This window comes from Stomoxys calcitrans, chromosome 3 (assembly GCF_963082655.1).
Source record: "Stomoxys calcitrans chromosome 3, idStoCalc2.1, whole genome shotgun sequence".
Lineage (NCBI taxonomy): Eukaryota > Metazoa > Arthropoda > Insecta > Diptera > Muscidae > Stomoxys > Stomoxys calcitrans.
Genome location: NC_081554.1, coordinates 194,940,601 through 194,962,966, shown reverse-complemented (window position 1 = coordinate 194,962,966; position 22,366 = coordinate 194,940,601). Strand labels below are relative to the sequence as shown.

The window sequence follows — 22,366 nt, the reverse complement described above, 5'->3', positions numbered from 1 at the left end:
TCAGTGTAGGATCGCTTATTTTTGGTCAATTTTGCAAATAAATGAACTTTGCCGATAGTGTCGATAGGAAAAATATCAATCATTATTTAGACAAAAATAAAAGATTGATGGTGGCATTGCTATTTTAGGAGCAATAGGTCATCCGCCAAGACCTCATATGTAGGGGCTACGATATTGTGATAGCCGACCTCTTTCTGGCCGCCTGGAAAATGTATCTCAATCAGAAGCTCCACCGTCTCTTGACCGCTCTCGGTGTAAATGCCGTCCTCCCTACTCAAGGAGCTAGGCATGCTAGGATCTTTCGAGAACACTTTGCGCAACCTAGATGCCTCACTAGTTCTTCTCAATTCTCCACAGACTTTCGCTCAGGAGTTCCTCTTTGCCCTCCTCGTCCCAGCCCTCCTCGTTCCAGTCCTCCTCGTCCCAGCCCTCCTCGTCCCAGCCCTCCTTGTCCCAGCCCTCCTCGTCCCAGCCCTCCTCGTCCCAGGCTTCCTCGCCCCAGCCCTCCTTGTCCCAGCCCTTCTCGTCCCAGCCCTCCTCGTCCCAGCCCTCCTCGTCCCAGCCCTCCTCGTCGCAGCTCTCCTTGTCCCTCCTTGTCCCAGCCCTCTGCCATGTTCTCTCTCTTGGCCTTATTAAAAAGCCTCCTGCCTTTCTCCCTGAGTACCTTCAGTTTCGGTGACCACCATGACTGGGTGGTTTTACGCGGCAGTCCTCGTTAGGCACATGTCATTAGGTATCCCGAGACACAATACCAACCTTAAAACCTCAATCAAGCGGGTGACACAATCAAAACTATACGGGTGTGAAGTAAACGAGTATAGCATGGATATGAAATTGATATTAGAGAATAAGAGTGTGGGTAACCCTCCCCCCCCCAACATCATTGCCAAGTTTTATCCGAAACGGTCAATATGGCGATATAGGCCCCCTATATACCGATATTCCGATATGACTTCTTGAGATCAAAATAACTCAGATAATAACTCAGTTAATAGGGGTACCAGATTCGGCCCGGGGGAACTTAGCACGCTTTCACTTGTTTTGGGTTGGGTTTTTCCCCTCACAAATCTAAACCGATTTGACTGGAATTTCACAAGTGGTATTTCGGCTGATACTGCTGCCATATAAACCCATGTCGGATCTTGACATCTTGAGCTTCTGGAAGGCGAAATTCGTATTCGATGTGGTATGACATGTCCTTTTGCTATGACTTCCAACAACTGTGCCAAGTATGGTCTAAATCGGTTTATAACCTGAACTAGCTGCCATAGAAGCCGATGTAAGATTTGACTTCTGGAGCCTCTAGAGGGCGCTATTCTTATCCAATTTGGTAAAAATTTTGCACAAGTTGGTTTGGTATCACTTCCAACAACTGCAGCCATTATGATTTAAATTGGTGCATAACCTGATATAGCTGCCATTTTAACCGATTCTGCCGATTAGACTTCCGGAGCCTCTAGAGGGCGCTATTCTAATCCAATTTGGTTGGAATTTTGCACATATAATTTTAGATTGATTTTCAATAATTGTTTCAGGTATGTTCGAAATTGGTTCATAACCTTATAAAGGGCACAATTTCTGCTCGATTTGAGCGAAATTTTTGAGGTGGTTTTTATACCCTACACCAACACTGTGGTACAGGGTATTATAGATTAGTGCATTTGTTTGCCATGATAAGAAGGAGAAGAGCTAGACCCATTGATAAGTATACCGATCGACTTTCTGATTCGATTTAGTCATGTCCGTCTGTCCGTCTGTGTGTCCATGTATTCTTATAATCAAATTGCTGGTCGCATTTGTTCTCCAATCGTCACGAAATTTTGCACCTATCACTTTTTTGACCCAAAAACGAACGCTATTGATTTTGATAAAAATCGGTTCAGATTTAGATATAGCTCCCATATATATGTATCGCCCGATTTGCACTTAAATGGCCGTAGTAGCTACAATTTTCATCCGATCTGCACAAAATTTGGCACGGATTGTTTTGTTACCGATCTCAACATAACTTCTAGATTTCATCAAAATCGGTTTAGATTTAAATGTTTAGATTTATATGTATCGCCCGATTTACACTTATAAGCCTGTAATAAACACAATTTGTAACCGATCTGCACAAAATCTGGCACAGATTGTTTTGTTGCTGATCCGAACATATCTGCAAATTTTCATCAAAATGGGATCAGATTTAGATATAGCTCCCATATATATGTATCGTCCGATTTGCACTTAAATGGCCGTAGCAGCTACAATTTTCAACCGATCTGCACAGAATTTGGCACGGATCGTTTTGTAACTGATCTTAATATATCTGCTGGATTTCATCTAAATCGGTTGAGATTAAGATATAGCTCCCATATATATGTATCGCCCGATTAGCACTTAAATGGCTGTAGAAGCTAAAGTTTTCAACCGATCTGCACAAAATCTGGCACGGATTGTTTTGTCACTGATCTTAACATATCTTGCTAGATTTCATCAAAATCGGTTCAGATTTGGATATAGCTCCCATATATATGTATCCCCCTATTTGCACTTTAATGGCCGTAGTAGCTACAATTTTCAATTGATCTGCACGAAATATGGCACGGATTGTTTTATTACCAATCTTAACAGTACTGAAAATTTTCATCAAAATCGGTTCAGATTAAGATATAGCTCCGATATATATGTATCGCCCGATTTGCACTTAAATGGCCGTAGTAGCTACAATTTTCAACCGATATGCACAAAATTTGGCACGGATTATTTTATTACTGATCCTAACATATCTTGCTAGATTTCATCAAAATCGGTTCAGATTTGGATATAGCTCCCATATATATGTATCCCCCTATTTGCACTTTAATGGCCGTAGTAGCTACAATTTTCAATTGATCTGCACGAAATTTGGCACGGATTGTTTTATTACCAATCTTAACAGTACTGAAAATTTTCATCAAAATCGGTTCAGATTAAGATATAGCTCCCATATATATGTATCGCCCGATTTGCACTTAAATGGCTGTAGAAGCTAAAGTTTTCAACCGATCTGCACAAAATTTGGCACTAATTGTTTTGTTACCGATCTAAACATATATGCAAAATTTCATCAAAATCGGTTCAGGTTTAGATATAGCTTCAATACATATGTAACGCCCGATTTGCACTTAAATTGCCGTAGTAGCTACAATTTTCAACCGATCTGCACAGAATTTGGCACGGATTGTTTTATTACCGACCTTAACATATCTGCAAATTTTCTTCAAAATGGGATCAGATTTAGATATAGCTCCCATATATATGTATCGCCCGATTTGCACTTATACTTCAAACGATCTGTTTAATTGTCGTGACTGTGCATAGTGGCATGAGCGGATTAATATCAGCGCCCTCTTTTCAACCAAACCTAACCTAACTTAGTGTGTCCTAAAACCAACCAACCATTCAGCTCCTTTGCAGTTTTTGGTGCTTTAAACATCCCATATCGCTGATATTAGAATTCCTCCTCCCCATTCCTTCTAGAATTCCTTCTCCCCAGCAACAGAAACCTTAAAAAAATACTTTCTCACTTCTGCCACCCGCAATAACCAAATGAAGGACTTTTCCTTTTTCTTTGACTTTATTATTATCCTAATGAGAGTTCTTTCTTGTTTTGGTATTTTAAATTTCTTACTGCGTAAAATTAATTTATTACAGCATATTTAAATAGGGACAAGGAAAATGCAAAATGACAAATTCGAGTTTTGTTGTTTGGAAGAATGTGGCCCAATTCTTTGACCTTTGATTGTTGATTGATTTTGGGAAAGCGATTTAAGAAATCCAACTTATAAAATATGGCATACCTTTTTATTTTGGGTATACCTAGAAGTCCTTTCGAGAATTCTATGGAAAAATTTGTTTTTCTCAGCTGTTGTTTACTTCGAATCCGAGGCCATAAATATCAAATCATTCAAAGATGGGGGGACAGCTCAGCATTTGCAATTAGCAATGACCACTCAACTTCTCCACCTTTGACAAATTTGTGTCCTTTAAGGATCTTTCTCTCTCTCTCCCTCTTTCTCTCTTTCTTTATTGTGCCCATTCACCTTTTGTATATTTGTTGCAAAGAATCATTAATTATTTTGATTGAATTTGTCACGTGTTTTGTATGAATCTCTGTGTGTGTGTGTATGTCAGAGGGAGTGGGTGATTGCTATAATTATTTGTGATTACTTGATTTACACCTTCCGTTTTTTGTGGTCTTGGGGGTCAGCTTAAGGTCTTACCTTTTGTCACAAAGTGTTCAGAATAACCCTTTTAGCCTTTTGGCTGCAAAAAGAGAGTAGCGGGAGAGGCAAAATCCAGAAATGGATTCGAATTCCAAGATTTTCCTTTTCAAGTGGCAAAACTTTTAAGCAAATCAATAAATCTAATACTTGTTCACACGATGCCAACCATTCATCCCAGCAGGGTCATGTTTCTTATTTTTCCTTATGCCATTACCACGAAAAGTGGTAACAATGGAAGGAAAAACCTTACAAAAAGGTCTGTTTGGAACGAAAAAAATCGAAAGCAGAGAGACAGAGAAAGCACAAAACGGGAAAGATTCTTCTTGGGTTAAAACCCCCAAAGTGTTCCAGTTAATGCAAGCAGCAAGCTTTCTTTGGCTTATTTATTATTTACACACAGGACAGTACACACTGACATTCGCACATTCTCAGAACTCGGAAAGGACAAAGTTTTTCTATAATGCTGTTGTTTGTTTGTACGTTAGTGTGTGTGTGTGTGTGTGTGCATGGTTTTCTGTTTTGTTGTTCACCAAGATTTAATCTGAAAATCAATTTGTGCAAGTGTTGCTCTTAATAAAAATGACTCAAGTGTCACACGCAGTCCCTGTCCCAGACCCAGTGACAGAGCCAGCCCCCTTTACGGTATCCCTTTCTCTCCTGGGCCAGTGTCTAACAGGCAAAGCATGAAACCAGAAAATAAGCACAGCAAACAAACAAACAAAGCATCAAAGCATCTTTCTTGCCCAAAGAAGGCAAGAAAGTATTGTAGCATTTTTCTCAGGCCTCAAATGGAAAAAGGCTTAAAATCGAATTTGTATTCTTATTCCCCGGTGATAGCCTAGCATTATTGCTTCATTATGACATTAACAGTGTAAGCAAATTTTTTGGTTTCGTTTTATTCTTGGATAATGGCTAAGAGATGGGATTTAGTTGCTTGTAAAGAGTTTCTAAAGATTTTTTTTTTTGAATAAAATTTAGAAAATAGGATTTGAATCAGCTTTTCGCTGTAGGCAGATGTGTTGGGATTGAAATCTAAAATTAGGTCGAGCCATTGAATTAAAAATTAATTGCAAATAGTTTTGAATTATCAGACATTTTGAAAGGACTTTTAGAACACCTAAATATTTGTAGTCGAGGTGGCTACCGTGGCGCAGAGTTTGCTCGAAATCGGTTTAGAATTAGATATAGCTCCCATATGTATGTTCGTAAAATTTTGGGTAATTTGGAATAATGTTGTCGTTTGTGAACCGTAGTTGTTAGAGATTGAACATATTTGCTTGTTAATATTCGATAATCATATTTGTACTCTAATCTCAAATACCTTTCCTTGGAGTCCCAAATGGTCCCCATCGCTCCATTTTTGTGGTTTTGGGCTTGGGGTGGCGCCCTTGTTACTTGGATTCAATTTCTGACATTATATTCGTATTCCACTCCCGAATAGCTTTTATTTGAATTTCCTACTGTCCCGATAGCTTTATTTTGATTTTGGGCGTTTTGGGCTTGGGACGGCTCCCTAGATACTTGGATGCAATTTTTAATATCATATTCAAAATCTACTCTCGAATACCTTTTATTGGGGTCATATATTGTCCCGATCGGTTCACACTTGATTTTTGGCGGTACACTTGGGGCGACCCCCTAGGCATTTGGATCCAATTTTTGACACCATATTCGTATTCTACTCCTGAATACCTTTCATTTGAGTCCCATATTGTCCCGATCGGTCCACTTTGATTTTTGGCGGTTTTTATACCCACCACCGAAGGATGGGGGTATATTCATTTTGTTATTCCGTTTGCAGCACATCGAAATATCCATTTCCGACCCTATAACGTATATATATTCTTGATCAGCGTAAAAATCTAAGACAATCCGTCCGTCTGTCCGTCTGTCTGTTGAAATCAAGCTACAGTCTTTAAAAAAAGAGATACTGAGCTGAAACTTTGCACAGATTCTTTTTTTGTCCATAAGCAGGTTAAGTTCGAAGATGGGCTATATCCGACTATATCTTGATATAGCCCCCATATAGACCGATCCGCCGATTTAAAGTCTTAGGCCCATAAAAGCCGCATTTATTATCCGATTTTGTTGAAATTTGGAACAGGGGGTTGTTTTGGGCCCTTCGACATCCTTCGTTAATTTGGCCCAGATCGGTTCAGATTTGGATATAGCTGCCATATAGACCGATCCGCCGATTTAGGGTCTTAGGCCCATTGAAGCCACATTTCTTATCCTATATTCCTCAAATTTGGGACAGTGAATTATGTGGGGCCCTTTGACATCCGTCATCAATTTGGCTCAGATCGGTACAGATTTCACTATAGCTGCCATATAGACCGATTCTCCGATTTAAGATCTTAGGCCTATAAAAGCCACATTTATTATCCGATTTCGCTGAATTTTGGGACAGTGAGTTGTGTTAGACCCCTCTACATCCTTCGTTAGTTTGGCTCAGATCGTTCCAGATTTGAATATAGCTGCCATTTAGACCGATCCTCCGACTTAGGGTCTTAGGCCTATAAAAGCCACATTTATTATCCGATTTCGCTGAATTTTGGGACAATGAGTTGTGTTAGGCCCCTCTACATCCTTCGTTAGTTTGGCCCAGATTGGTTCAGATTTGGATATAGCTGCCATATAGACCAATCCTCCGATTTAGGGTCTCAGGCCCATAAAAGCCACATTTATTATCCGATTTTGCTGAAATTTGGAACAGTGAGTTGTATTAGGCCCCTCGAAATCCTTAGTTAGTTTGGCCCAGATTGGTTCAGATTTGGATATAGCTGCCATATAGACCGATCCTCCGATTTAGGGTCTCAGGCCCATAAAAGCCACATTTATTATCCGATTTTGCAAAGAGTTGTGTTAGGCCCTTCGACATCCTTCGTCAATTTGGCCCAGATCTGTCCAGATTTGGATATAGCTGCCATATAGACCGATCTCTCGATTCAAGGGTTTGGGCCCATAAAAGTCGCATTTATAATCCGATTTCACTGAAATTTGACACAGTGACTTATGTTTGGCTATTCGACATCCATGTCGTATATGGTTCAGATCGGTTTATTTTTAGATATAGCTACTAAAAAGACGAATATTTTGTTATACACCATTGAACAATGACTTGCGCTAATTACTTTTTGATCCATATCGGATCATACTTCGATATAGCTGCTATGGGGCATAAGGAATCCTTTTTTCACCGAATTTTCATGGTTTACATGGTTTTCGTGGTTTACATATATACCCGGGGTGGTGGATATCCAAAGTTCGGCCCGGCCGAACTTAGCGCCTTTTTACTTGTTATATAATAGATTTATTTTAAAATAAAAATTGTAAGATTTGGTTTCATTGCACCATTATAGCTATACAAAACTGTATACATATCAAGTCAGGTTGGATTCATGTTACTTGTTAGCCCATTAGAATTATAGTAAACAACCTGAAAATCCAATTATACTCATCGAACATATTATTATCCGTTGTTTAGTTCAGTTTAAGAAACGCAATAAAAAATAATTATAATATTGCTAAATTGCTAAATTTATTTATAGACTCATGAATGGGTCTGGAAACAGATTGGCTAAAGTACCTTACCCTCCTGAATTTTAAATAACCTTTGTTTTCATCAAAGGTATAAACGTATTTTCAGTACATTTAAATATATTCGATACATGATGATACGCTTTAATATCATTAATATCGAATTCCTTTGATACACAGCAAGCAGGACTACAATTCTATGTCTAATGAACTGGACGAAGGGTGTTGGGAGAGGTATAGTATGGCTAATGTTGTTATCCCTTGATATGCTGAACTCGTATAACAGGGTATGCATGAATGCTACGGAATTGGTAAATTCCTATTGGATTAGAATAAATGGTATATTAGGGTGAAATTAATGTTTTTTTTAAGATTTTTATTTTTTCCATATAGGCAGAAACTAGAATGATGTCATTAGAGGTCATCGCGGAAGTCAATATATGCTCCACAACAATCATATTGAGATAAGAATTGCTTTTTGTAGGGATATAAGTTATTAAATTCGCCCTATGGTCAAAGGAAGCCAAATCGAGAGATCGGTTCCTGTTGGAGCTACATCAGGTTACATATTAGACTGACCATATTTCCAATTTAAATGGAAAGTCATAACAGAAGTCATGCTTAAAAAATTTTCAAAAAGTGCTGCTTTCGATGTAAAGAAGGACGGACAACGCTTAGGGCTAAGCCCAATAATTCAAAGTTTTTCAAATTGAATGCGGAATTTGGTATACCACCCATCCTATGTTATAGGATATTGAAAAAATGAGAAATGAAAATTTTTGGTTTTTGTACATAAATTAAAATTTATCAATAGACCTAGAAAATCATTTTCATTTGATATTTGTCCAAATTGACATTTCTTCTGTTGATTTCTATTCGGTGTGTATTGCCTTTCACTTAACCACCCTAATGTCTGCAAATGGAAGTAACATTTGATTTTATGTTTCTTAAGCATTTTATGACCCTATTGATGGATTCCCTAAGAAATAAAAATACCCTTAACCACACACACACACACACACAATCAAACCTATACACCCACACACAATAAGTGGCAAATGGTAATAATGTTTCTCAAGTCTTTTTCATCTAAATGGCTACTGAAAACATTTCCACACAACCATCAACATACGGATTTTATGGATGCTATCTATTATCCTGGCAATGCTGTGGGGACAGACTCACACTCACCATAAAAGCTATCGTCCATAATGATGTTCGACGAGTTGGCATTGTTCGATGACTGCTGCTATGACTGTTGATGTTGCTACTGCTGTTGCTGGAGTAGCAACTCCTCGCTGATGATGTTTCTGACATGATTCTGCTGCGTATTCGCTTGTGGGTTCTTCGTTGATCCATGGCCATGTTTGTTTGTAGCCTTGTTCTCGTAACATGTCTTAAACTGCAATTAAATGGAAAATGAAAAGGCAAAATATTAAAAAATCATTCAGTTTGAAGAGGTTTTTTAAAAGGTCCAACATAATAATAGCGCCATCTAGAAAGCGTAAAACGACAAACTTAGCTATAAACAAGTAAAAGCGCGTTATTTATGGCTGTGACGAATTTTGCGTATTCTAGAGGTTCGAGAAGATCGGTTTGTGTTCAAGCTATATCAGATAAGGTACCTGACACTACACAGCATGAAGGTTGGAAGTCACAAGAAATTACCATGGGCAAAATTTTAGCCAAATCGTATGATAATAACGCCCTCTAGAGGCCCAAAAAGTCAAATCGGGAGATTGGTTTCTGTGGAAGCTACATATATCAACCAATGGACAGATTTGGATCATATTTAGCTTGAATTGTGAAAGTCGTAACAAAACATCACATGTACTACATCAGCTCGATTGGATAGCAAAAGAAGTCAAATTGAAAGATCGGGATGTAGCGGAGCTAAATCATCTTTTGTACCATTTAGTGTTATACTTGGCGTGATTGTTAGAAGCCGTTACAATACACTACATGCCAAACCTAAGCTCGATGGGATAATATGTGTGCCCTCTAGAGGCTCAAGAAGTCAAATCGGGAGATCGGTTTGTATAGCAGCTTTATCAAGTAATGGGCCGATTTAACCTCTATTTATCATGGATTTTGGAAGATATAATACAACGCTAGGGGCAATTTCAGGCTAATCAGTAAATAACTGCACCATCTAGAGGCTCAAGAAGTAAAATTGGAAGATATTGTTGTGTTACACTTGGCGTGATTGTTTGAAGTTTTGATAACATACTACATGGTAAAATTAAGCCCGATAGGGTCATATGTGTGCCCTCTAGAGGCTCAAGATGTTAGGTTAGGTAAGAGTGGCAGTCCATCACAGACTCACTTAGACAATTTAGGATCCATTGTAATACCACAGTAATGACAGATCAAGGTTTCTGGCGGGAATCGAACCCACGACTCCTGTACTGGTAATCCAAGCACACTACCAACTCGGCTACAGGACCGCCCTCTGTAGATGTCGAATCGGGAGAACGGTTTGTATGGGAGCTATATCTCATTAGGAATGGATTTGAACCAGGATTAGCGTGGATACTGGAAGTCATAACAAAACACTACATGCAAAATTTTAACACAATCGGAAGACAAATGCGCCCTCTAGAGGTTCAATATGGATAATCAGAAGATTGGTTTATATGGCAGTTGTCTCAGGTTATAGGAATTGCACCTTCCAGAGGCTGAAGAAAACAAATCCGGAGATATGTTTACAAGAGAGCTAAGCCATTTTATAGACCGATTCGGGTTATACTTGCCATAATTTTTGAAAGTCATGACAAAACTGTGTAGGGGCCACCGAAGCGCAGGAGTTAACATGTCCGCCTATGACGCTGAACGCCTGGGTTCGAATCCTGGCTAGAATATCAGAAAAAATTTTCAGCGGTGGTTTTCCCCTCCTAATGCTGGCAACATTTGTGAGGTCGTATGCCTTGTAAAACTTCTCTCCAAAGAGTTGTCGCACTGCGGCACGCCGTTCGGACTCGGCTATAAAAAGGAGGCCCCTTATCATTGAGCTTAAAAACTTGAATCGGACTGCACTCATTGATATGTGAGAAGTTTGCCCCTGTTCCTTTGTTCATGGGCAAAACTTACATTTGCATGACAAAATTGTACAGGCGGAACTTCAGTTCAACCGGATAATAACTGCGTCCTCTAAAGCCTCACAAAATCAAATACCAAGATGGATTGTTATGGAAGCTAAATATATCAAGTAATGGATCGATTTAGATTATACTTGACATGGACTTTGCAAGCACAAAATTTCAACACACTCCGATAATAATTGCGCCCTCTGGAGGCTTAAAACACCAAATCGAAAGATTGGTTTGTACACCCAGAGTAAAGTTGATACCGAAAGTGCTCATTTCAGTACCATAAGGTATTCGTAGTAAAGCAACACTGTATGGTACAAAAACAATACCGGACGGTATGGATGAAACATAAAATGATTAGTACCGTTTGGTGCTAGCCTTATTACCGAACTGGAATTGGTTTTAGTACCAATCTGTTATTGGTTTTAGCACCTGACCGTTGTTGGTTTCAGTACCAAACTGTTATTGACTATTCCACCCCCTAATGAAAAAAAAAAAAACAGGCAAAAAGGCGTTAAGTTCGGCTGGGCCGAACTTTGGATACCCACCACCTCGGGTATATATGTAAACCACCTTTCATAAAAATTCGGTGAAAATTTCATACCTTATGTCCCATATCAGTTATATCAAAATATGTTCCGATTTGGACCAAATACTAATAAGTACAGTAGCTATATCTAAAAACAAAGGAGTCGGAAAGCCTAACATAAGTCACTGTGCCAAATTTAAGTGAAATCGGATTATAAATGCGCCTTTTATGGCACCAATACTTTAAATCGAGATAGCGGTCTACATGGCAGCTTTATCCAAATCTGGACCGATTTGGGCCAAGTTGCATAAAAATGTCGAAGAGCCTTACACAAAGCACTGTCTATAATTTCGGCGAAATCGGACAATAAATGCGCCTTTTATGGCCCCAAAACCTAAACCTAGATATCGGTCTATATGGCAGCTATAACCAAATCTCGACCGATCTGTTCGATATTGCAGAAGTATGTCAAGGGGCTTAACTTAACATACTGTCCCAAATTTCGGCGACATCGACAAAAAATGAGCTTTTTATGGGACCAAAACCTTAAATCAAGAAATCGGTCTATATGGCAGCTAAATCCAAATCTGAGCCGATCAGGGCCAAATTAAACAAAAAAAAATATGTCGAAGGGTCTAACACCACTCACTGTCCCAAATTTCAGCAAAATCGGATAATAAATGTGGCTTTTATGGGCCTAACACCATAAATCGGAAGATCGGCCTATATGGCAGCTATATCCAAATCTGGACCGATCTGGGCCAAATTGACGAAGGAAGTCGAAGAGCCTAACACAACTCAGGAAGTCGAAGAGCCTAACACAACTCACTGTCCCAAATTTCAGCGAAATCGGATAATAAATGTGGCTTTTATGGGCCTTAGTCCCTAAATCGGAGGATCGGTCTATATGGCAGCTATATCCAAATCTGGACCGATCTGAGCCAAATTGACGGAGGATGTCGAAGGGTCTAACACAACTCATTGTCCCAAATTTCAGCAAAATCGGATAATAAATGCGGCTTTTATGAGCCTAAGACCCTAAATCGGCGGATGGGTCTACATGGGGTCTATATCAAGATATAGTCTGATATAGCCCATCATCGAACTTAACCTGCTTATGGACAAAAAAAGAATCTGCGCAAAATTTCAGCTCAATATCTCTATTTTTAAAGACTGTAGTGTGATTCCAACAGACAGACGGACAGACGGACGGACATGTCTAGATCGTCTTAGATTTTTACGCTGATATATTGGGTTGCCCAAAAAGTAATTGCGAATTTTTTAAAAGAAAGTAAATGCATTTTTAATGAAACTTAGAAGCAAGCTAAAAGTAACAGCTGATAACTGACAGAAGAAAGAATGCAATGACAGAGTCACAAGCTGTGACAAAATTTGTCAACGTCGACTATATGAAAAATCCGCAACTACTTTTTGGGCAACCCAATACTTTATAGGGTCGGAAATGGATATTTCGATGTGTTGCAAACGGTATGACAAAATGAATATACCGCCATATTTCGGTGGTGTGTATAAAAACCATTGAAAATAATTTTAATCTAATCTTATTTCGATTATTTATGCTAATAATTTCAAAAAGGAATGTTACACCGCGATCAACCTCAATCATTTGTATTCAGCAATTGATTCCATTTCCATTGATTCCCAGATGTGAATACACCAACACAGCATGGTTTTCCACACAAAGGACCATAGTGTTTTTCATATAGAATGTCCTTGGGATTTGTACTATTTCCATTTTCACCACTTTCGAGTATTTGAACAGGTTTTTATGCACTCAAATTGTATAAAACATTTTAACAAATATTTCATAATGGCGTCAATATTTTAAGCACAAAACTCAACAATTGTTCTGGCGTGGTGACAAGAATACAAATGTTACGACGTCAATTATTAATAGCCTTCCTTGTCTGGTATTGAATTGATACCAAATGGTATTAAAAATCTTTGCCAATGACGCGAACAAAATAATACCAGGCGGTATTGGCAAAGTACCGTAATTTTTCTTTCAGTGAAGCGGCTGGTAACCGATTTTGCTAGTCCGTTGAGTGACCTCCACCCTAACATTATGTAACCTAACTTCTCCCTTACTAGTTTTGGCGATATTTGCCAGGCCTTCAGTCATCTTCTCATTCGAGAGGTGTCCCTGTAAAGCATAGCGCAAAGCTCGCACTAGCCATTTATTACTATTAGATAAGTCATTTCACTTTTTCTTAAGGGCGCTTTTGGAAAGAAATTTAGCTTTGGTCATAGACCACAAGATGATCTGATGTGTGTGTCTAACCAAGTTCAGTTGCAGGAAAAGATATTATTTCCTTGCCTTTAAGTGGAAAAAGTTTAATAGCTCCAACATATTTCTCAGCTTATTGGTTATTAATTTCATGTCCCCATTAACTCTCACCTCGAAGTTCCTTCATGCTTGCCCATTAATAACATTCGTTTCTTGCAGTGCATTATCTCAAGTTGTTCTCTAAGGCAAACAATCTGTGTTAGTTTAACGCACTTTGACAGATCAACTTTTTGGCATTTGAGTTTCGTGTTTAACACAAATCATTACAACATTTTTGTGTTATCGTAAAACTTTTCCACACAAAGTTGGTGCCGGCCTCCTTTCCCTTCATTTTTCTCCCCCTTCATCGCGGCCGACAATAGGCAACTTCCAACAAACCTTGTCCCTGGTGTGCCCATAACGAGTCCCTGGCTGTCTGGTGTTAATGAATGCAATTAGTGATAAAACGTACGCGTCAATAATCACGTGTCACGTATTAAATGAACTCTGTGATTTTCTATAGCCATAAACGGACACCTATACATAGACGCACGTTTGCTTTCTAAATAGGTATTTAATTGTAAATGTAAGCTGAACATATAAATGTTTATGAGTGTGCGTGTGTGTGTGTGTGCGAGCGTTGGCAATGTGTTCTATTAAACGAAATGATATATGGGCTAAGGATGTATGCCCAAGAGTTTTCAAAGTTATTATTTGTAATTTTTTTGCTAATATAAGATTTCTAATGTGGAAATATCAACTTGGGAACCCATTGATATGAAAATTATTGATCACCGGCTAATTAAGAGGCGATCAAGGCCTATCCATTTGTCCTTCTGTCCACCCGTCTGTACGTCCTCCCGTATGCACGTCGTTTGAAATCACTCTGCTGCCTTATAAAATTGAGTAGAAATATGCCACATATTTTACATTATTTTCCCCGGCGAAGAAAACAGAACTAAATTGACCATGAGAGGGAACATCACATTTTCACACAGTTCCATGTCTTGTCCTTATGTCGATATGGATTTTATAGACAGGTGCCCTGATTTTTAACGATATTGGAATAGGATTTCCCAACAAATTTAAGTTTTAGAGAATATTAGCAGCTTAAAGAATCATTTACAGATTTTTATTATACCCACCACCGAAGGAATGGGGTATATTCATTTTGTCCTTCCGTTTGCAACACATCGAAATATTCATTTCCGACCCTTTAGAGTATATATATTCTTGATCAGCGAAAAAATCTAAGACAATCTAGATATGTCCGTTCGTCTGTAAGTTCACAAATCACGCTACAGTCCATAAAAGTCGCATTGATTGACCGATTTTGCAAAAAATTTGAGAGAGTGAGTTGTGTTGGGCCCTTCGACATTCTTCTTTAATTTGGGTCAGATCGGTACAGATTTAGATATAGCTGCCATATAGACCGCTCCGCCGATTTAGGGTCTTAGGACCAAAAAAAGCGCATTTATTGTCCGATTTTGTCAAAATTTGGGACAGTGAGTTGTGTTATGCCCGTTGACATCTTTCTTTAATTTGGTCCAGAGCGGTCCAAATTTGGATATAGCTGTCATATAGACCGATCCGCCGATTTACGGTCGTAGGCCCATAAAAGCCACATTTATCATTCGATTTTGCTTATATTTGGAACAGTGAGTTGTGTTAGGCCCTTTGACATCCCTCTTCAATTTGGCCCAAATCGGTCCAGTTTTGGATATAGCTGTCATTAGGGTCGTAGGCCCATAAAAGCCACATTTATCATTGGATTTTTCCAAAATGTGGGAGATAGAGTTATGTTAGGCCCCTCGACATCCTTTTTTAATTTGGCCCAGATTGCTTTAGATTTGGATATAGCTGCCATATAGGCCGATTTCTCGATTTAATGTTTTGGGCCCATAAAAGGCGCATTTATTGTCCAATGTCGCTTTAATTTGGGACAGTGAGTTTTGTTGGGTCTCTGGACATCCTTCTTTAATTTGGCTCAGATCGGTTAAGATTTGGATATAGCTGCATATAGATCGATCTGCCGATATAATGTCTTAGGCCCATTAATGGCGCATTTATTGTCCGATTTCGCCGAAATTTGGGACAATGAGTTGAGTTAGGCCCTTCGACATCCTTCTTCAAGTTGGTCTTGATCACTCCAGATTAGGATATAGCTGCCATATAGACCGATCTTTCGTTTTAAGGTCTTGGACCCATAAAAGGCGCATTTATTGCCCGATTTCGACGAAATTTTGAACAGTGAGTTGTATTAGGCCCTTTAACATTAATTTTCAATTTGGCCTAGATCGGTCCACACTCGGATATAGCTGCCATATAGACCGATCTCTCGGTTTAAGGTTTTGGGCCCATAAAAGGCGTATTTACTGCCCGAAGTCGCCGAAATTTGGGACGGTGAGTTTTGTAAGGCCCCTCGACATTTTTCTGCAATAATTCGATATAGCTGCTATGGCGGCGGAAAGGTGGTTTACATATAGATGGTGGGTATCCTAAGTTCGGCCTTGCTGAAATAAACGACTTTTTACTTGTTTTTTATTGCGATGGAAATGTTTATATAAATTTTAAAACTAAAACTGCCCTACGAAGATTCTCAAACATTTTTCTTTTCGTTCCCAACCTATGTCTCGTAAAATAAATTAAAAATAATTAAATTTCAATCTCAAATACAAATCTCGCCCTTAAATCACTGAATTCAATCACACTCCTCTTTAAAATTTTAACATAAATCTTGTTCTGTTTTATTTCAATTACGCCTGATCTGATATGGTATGGGGACAAAAAGAATGAGAACACGAAAAGTTATTACCTTGTTTGTTTTTAAGACTTTTTTAATTTATGACTCCATTTTTTTTTTGCCGGTAAAGTGGTCAACAACAATGTCCTTAGAATGAATGAATGAATGACTTGACATGAAACCAATTGACCTTTTCTTTGTTGTTCTCTTATTTTTATGACAATTGACAAGCACTTAAAATCAGAAAAAGGGCATTAGAAAAGAACATCCAAGCAAAACATTTATAGCTGGTAGATTCTTTTTAGTAGAGGCCTAAAATATAAAAACTTTTATAGTTTGTTTTTGGACCCATTTTACTAAGAACCTTTGCTTAAACCTTAGTGACCTCCAAACTTGTCTAAGTGATTTTCTGGCTATCTAAAATAGGCGCCACCTTGTATTGTTGTTTTTATTTTTTGGGTTGAACCCAAATGTTTTTTCAAAGACATAAAAATGAAAAAAAGGCTTAAATGTTATTGCTATTCGAAGGCCAATACAATTTGAATGTTGGATAATTTGAGATAATTTTCCTGTATCTGCCCATTTTGGTGGCCTTCTGTATGAGCCCTCAACCAATGGATGAAGATTTTTTTTTAAATTCTAAAGCTGCATATTATCAGCTCGTAAAAGGCCATGAATAGGAAAAACAGAGAAGATATGATGTCTGGGCCATAGGGTTAAGGTCTTAAACAGGGTTGCCATGGGTAGAAAAAATGAAAACAAAGACACAAAGTAATTTCGAATGAAAAATGCTATTTTTGTGAACTAGTCAAAATTTTGAAACCCCATGATTCATCATTCATCCGAGTTCGACAAAATTTGGAACAGTGAGTTGTGTTGGACCCTTCGATATTCTTCTGTAATTTGGCTCAGATCGGTTCAGATTTGGATATAGCTGCCATATAGACGGATCTCTCGATTTAAGGTTTTGAGCCCATATAAGGTGCATTTATTGTCCGATGTCGCCGAAATTTGGGACAGTGAGTTTTGTTGGGCTCTTCGACATTCTTTTTTAAGTTTGGCACATTTATTGTCCGATGTCGCCAAAATTTGGAACAGTGAGTTAGATTAAGCCCCTCGATATACCTCTGCAATATGGTACAGATCGGTCCAGATTTGGATATAGCTGCCACATAGACCGATCTCCGAATTTGAGGTTTTGGGCCCATAAAAGGCGCTCTTATTGTCCGAGTTTGCCAAAATTTGGGACAGTGAGTTTTGTTGGGCTCTTCGACATTCTTTTTATACCCACCACCGAAGGATGGGGTATATTCATTTTGTCATTCCGTTTGCAACACATCGAAATATCCATTTCCGACCCTATAAAGTATATATATTCTTGATCAGCGTAAAAATCTAAGACGATCTAGGCATGTCCGTCCGTCTGTCTGTTGAAATCACGCTACAGTCTTTAAAAATTGAGATATTGAGCTGAAATTTTGCACAGATTCTTTTTTTGTCCATAAGCAGGTTAAGTTCGAAGATGGGCTATATCGGACTATATCTTCATATAGCCCCCATATAGACCGATCCGCCGATTTAGGGTCTTAGGCCCATAAAGCCACATTTATTATCCGATTTTGCTGAAATTCGGGACAGTGAGTTTTGTTAGGTCCTTCGACATCCTTCGTCAATTTGGCTCAGATCGGTTCAGATTTGGATATAGCTGCCATATAGACCGACCCTCCGATTTAGGGTCTAAGGGCCATAAAAGCCACATCTTTTATCCGATTCCACTGAAATTCGGGACAGTGAGTTGTGTTAGGCCCTTCGACATCCTTTGTCAATTTGGCCCAGATCGGTTCAGATTTGGATATAGCTGCCATATAGACCGATCCTCCGATTTATGGTGTTTGGCCCATAAAAGCCACATTTATTACCCGATTTTGCTGAAATTTGGGACAGTGAGTTGCGTTAGGCCCCTCGACATCTTTCTTCAATTTGGCTCAGATCGGTTCAGATTTGGATATAGCTGCTATATAGACCGATTTCTTCATTTAAGGTTTTGGGCCCATAAAATGCTCATTTATTGTCCGATGTCGCCGAAATTTGGGACAGTGAGTTAAGTTAAGCTCCTTGACATACATCTGCAATATCGCACAGATCGGTCCAAATTTAGATATAGCTGCCATATAGACCGATATCTAGGTTTTAGGTTTTGGGGCCATAAAGACGCATTTATTGTCCGATGTCGCTGAAATTTGAGACAGTGAGTTTAGTTAGGCTCTTCGACGTCCTTCTTCAATTTTGCCCAGATCGATCCAGATTTGAATATAGCTGCCATGTAGACCGATCTCTCGATTTAATGTCTTTGCCCCATAAAAAGCGCATTTATAATCCAATTTCACTGAAATTTTACATAGTAACTTATGTTAGGCTTTTCAACATCCGTGTCGTATATGGTTCAGATCGGTTAATTTTTAGATATAGCTACTGTACTTATTAGTATTTGGTCCAAATCGGAACATGTTTTGATATAACTGATATGGGTCATAAGGTATGAAATTTTCACCGAATTTTGATGAAAGGTGGTTTACATATATACCCGAGGTGGTGGGTCTCCAAAGTTCGGCCCGGCCGAACTTAACGCCTTTTTACTTGTTTAGTTTGGCTTAGGTCGGTCCAGATTTGGATATAGCTGCCGATATCTCGATTTAAAGTCTTGGCCCCATAAAAGCCGCATTTATAATCCGATTTCCCTGAAATTTGACACAGTGACTTATATTAGGCTTTTCGACATCCGTGTCGTGTATGATTCAGATCGGTTTATTTTTAAATATACCTGCTAAAAAGACCATTATTTTGTTATACATAATAGAACAATGACTTGTACTTTTTAGTATTTGGTCCAAATCGCATCATATTTCGATATAGCTGCTATGCGGCATAAGGTATGAATTTTTCACCGGATTTTGAAGAAAGGTGGTTTACATTTTTACCCGAGGTGGTGGGTATCAAACGCCTTTTTACCTATTTTATTTAGTTTAATTTCAGTTTATTTAATTACATTTTATCTTCTTTTATTTAGTTTAGTTTTATTTGATTTTATTGTGTTTTATACTTTTTTTTATTTTTATTTTTATACTTTATTTTATTACAAAGGCAACCTTGGCCATAGAGAACAGACAGCGACCTCAGAGCGTGTAAATAAACAAACAACAAATAAACACAAGTCAATAACACACTCTAGCCACACATCAACCACTAATGTGACACAATCAGCATACATCAGTCTCTTAACAACTCCCTAAAGAGACGAAACCGCTTGCCTTTTGTGTACGTGAAGTCAGTGTGTGTTTCCGGATGTGTAACAAAATAGTCGAAGAGAGGCCACCTTATTTCAATGTAGTGTAAGAGTATGTGGGTCACTTGAATATCTACATGATGATGGCAGCATTGGCTGATGGGGATTCCTAGTCCACTGCACGACTTCAAGGGGAGCGTTGCAATTTATGACCCATAAAATAGTGGCCACGATGTGATATGAAGAATGTCTCACGTGTGTCTAATGTCAGCCAAAGAGTTGCATTCTCGGTGACAAGAATATCAAAGAATTTCTAAAATCTTAATGGTTACCTAAGGCTGTGAGCATGAGAAGGGGGAATAAGTATAGAGTCTTCTGTTCCGCGTACACAGATACGTTGTCATATGCAAATTAACCAACATGGCTGGGGACAATCAAATTTTATTACTCCCTTGTTGTGGATGAGTTTTGCTGGCATTAGAATAGTTTTGGGCCTAAGCATTTAAGAGATTAACGCAGCACTCATAAATCTTTCAAAGTTATGCGAGTTGATTGGACTTTCGTAAGTTCCTAGATCTTTGAGAACTGAATACCGAAGTTTATGAAAGATGAAATACCATTTTAAATAAATACAAAAAATTTAATGCCAAATATTTTTGTTCTAAACATTTTTCTTACATATTTGTGTTCTAAGGAAGAATTTTTGTTTGTAGAAATTTTTTGAATATTTCTGTAATAATAATTTGTAAAAAAATTTTGTTTTCTAGGTCAAACCAGTGAGAATGGTTTGAATCTTAAAGCGCAGCGAAAAAGTGGGTAGAAAATATGGGGCACGTGTATGGAAATTTTGAATGCTTAAATCATAAGGTTACACAAAAAGAGGAAAATAAACAAGAAAACAGGCGCAAAGTTCGGCCTGGCCGAACTTTGAATACCCACCACCTCGGGTATATATGTAAACCACCTTTCGTCAAAGTCCGGTGAAAAATGCATACCTTATGCCCCATAGCCATATATGATCCGATTTGGACCAAATGCTAATAAGTATAAGTCATTGTTCATTTGTGTATAACAAAATATTGACCTTTTCGTAGCTATATCTAAAAACAAGTAAAAGCGTGTAAAAGCTAAGTTCTGCCAGGCCAAATCTTATATACCCTGCACCATGGATCTCATTTGTCGAACTTAGAATGAACTTTAATCAAATATAATTTTTTACACTTTTTTTCTAAAGCAAGCTAAAAGTAACAGCTGATAACTGACAGAAGAAAGAATGCAATTACAGAGTCACAAGCTGTGAAAAAATTTGTCAACGCCGACTATATGAAAAATCCGCAATTACTTTTTGGGCAACCCAATATTTCTGCTATATTAAGTAATGGTCCAATTCGGACCATAATGGAATGAATGTTGGAGACCACAGTAGAAGTCATTGTGTAATATTTCAGCCAAATCGAATAAGAATTTCGCCTTTTAGGTGTTCAAAAAGTAAAATAGGGAGATCGTTTTATAGGGGAGCTGTATTAGGCTATAGACTGATTCAGACCATATTTGACACGTATGTTGAAGATATTTGTACAATATTATAGACTTATTTGAACCATACTTTGCACAGTTGTTGAAAGTCATAACGAAACATGTCATGCAAAATTTCAGCGAAATCGGATAGGATTTGCGCACTCTAAAGACTCAAAAAGTCAAGACCCCAGATCGTTTTATATGACAGCATTATGAGGTTATGCATCAATTTCACCCGTACTTGTAGCAGTTGTTGAAAATCATAACAACACACCTTATGCAAAATTTCAGCCAAATCGAATAAAAATTGCGCCCTCTAGAGGCTAAAAAAGTCAAGACCCCAGATCGGTTTATATGACAGCTATATCAGGTTTTTGACCTATTTCAACCATACTTGGCACAGTTATTGGAAGTCAGCGAAATACGTCGTGCAAAATTTCAGTCAAATCGGATAGGAATTGCGCCCTATAGAGGTTTAAGAAGTCAAGACCCCAGATCGGTTTATATTGCAGATATATCAAATTATGGACTGATTTGAATCATACTTAGTACAATTGTTGGAAGTCATAGCAAAACATGTCGCGCAAAATTTCATTACAATCGGATAAGAATTGCGCCCTCTAGAGGCTCAAGAAGTCAAGACACCAGATCGGTTTATATGGCAGCTATATCAGGTTATGAACTGATTTGAACCATACTTTATACAATTGTTGGATATCATAACAATACACGTTGTGCAAAATTTCAGTCAAATCGGAGAGGAATTGCGCCCTCTAGACGCTCAAGAAGTCAAGACCCCAGATCGGTTTATATGGCAGCTATATCTGGTTATGGACTGATTTGAACCATACTTAGTACAATTGTTGAATATCATAACAATACACGTTGTGCAAAATTCAATTCCAATCGGATAATAATTGCGCCCTCTAGTGGCTCAAGAAGTCAAGGCCCAAGATAGGTTTATATGGCAGCTATATCAGGTTGCAGACGATTTGAACCATACTTGGCACAATTGTTGGAAGTCACAGCGAAATACGTCGTGCAAAATTTTATTCCAATCGGATAAGGATTGCGCCCTCTAGAGGCTAAAGAAGTCAAGACCCCAGATCGGTTTATATGACAGCTAT

General features: G+C 38.4%; 1 protein-coding gene across 1 annotated transcript in view; it reads right to left on the bottom strand.

Moving 5' to 3' along the window:
* The window catches only part of LOC106084506 (ADAMTS-like protein 1), a 206,898-nt gene that overhangs the window by 142,782 nt on the left and 41,750 nt on the right, over positions 1-22,366 (bottom strand). The window contains exon 2 of the mRNA XM_059365112.1: positions 8,982-9,192. Within this exon, the coding sequence (XP_059221095.1) occupies positions 8,982-9,192 (211 nt within the window). The remainder of the gene's footprint in view (positions 1-8,981; positions 9,193-22,366) is intronic.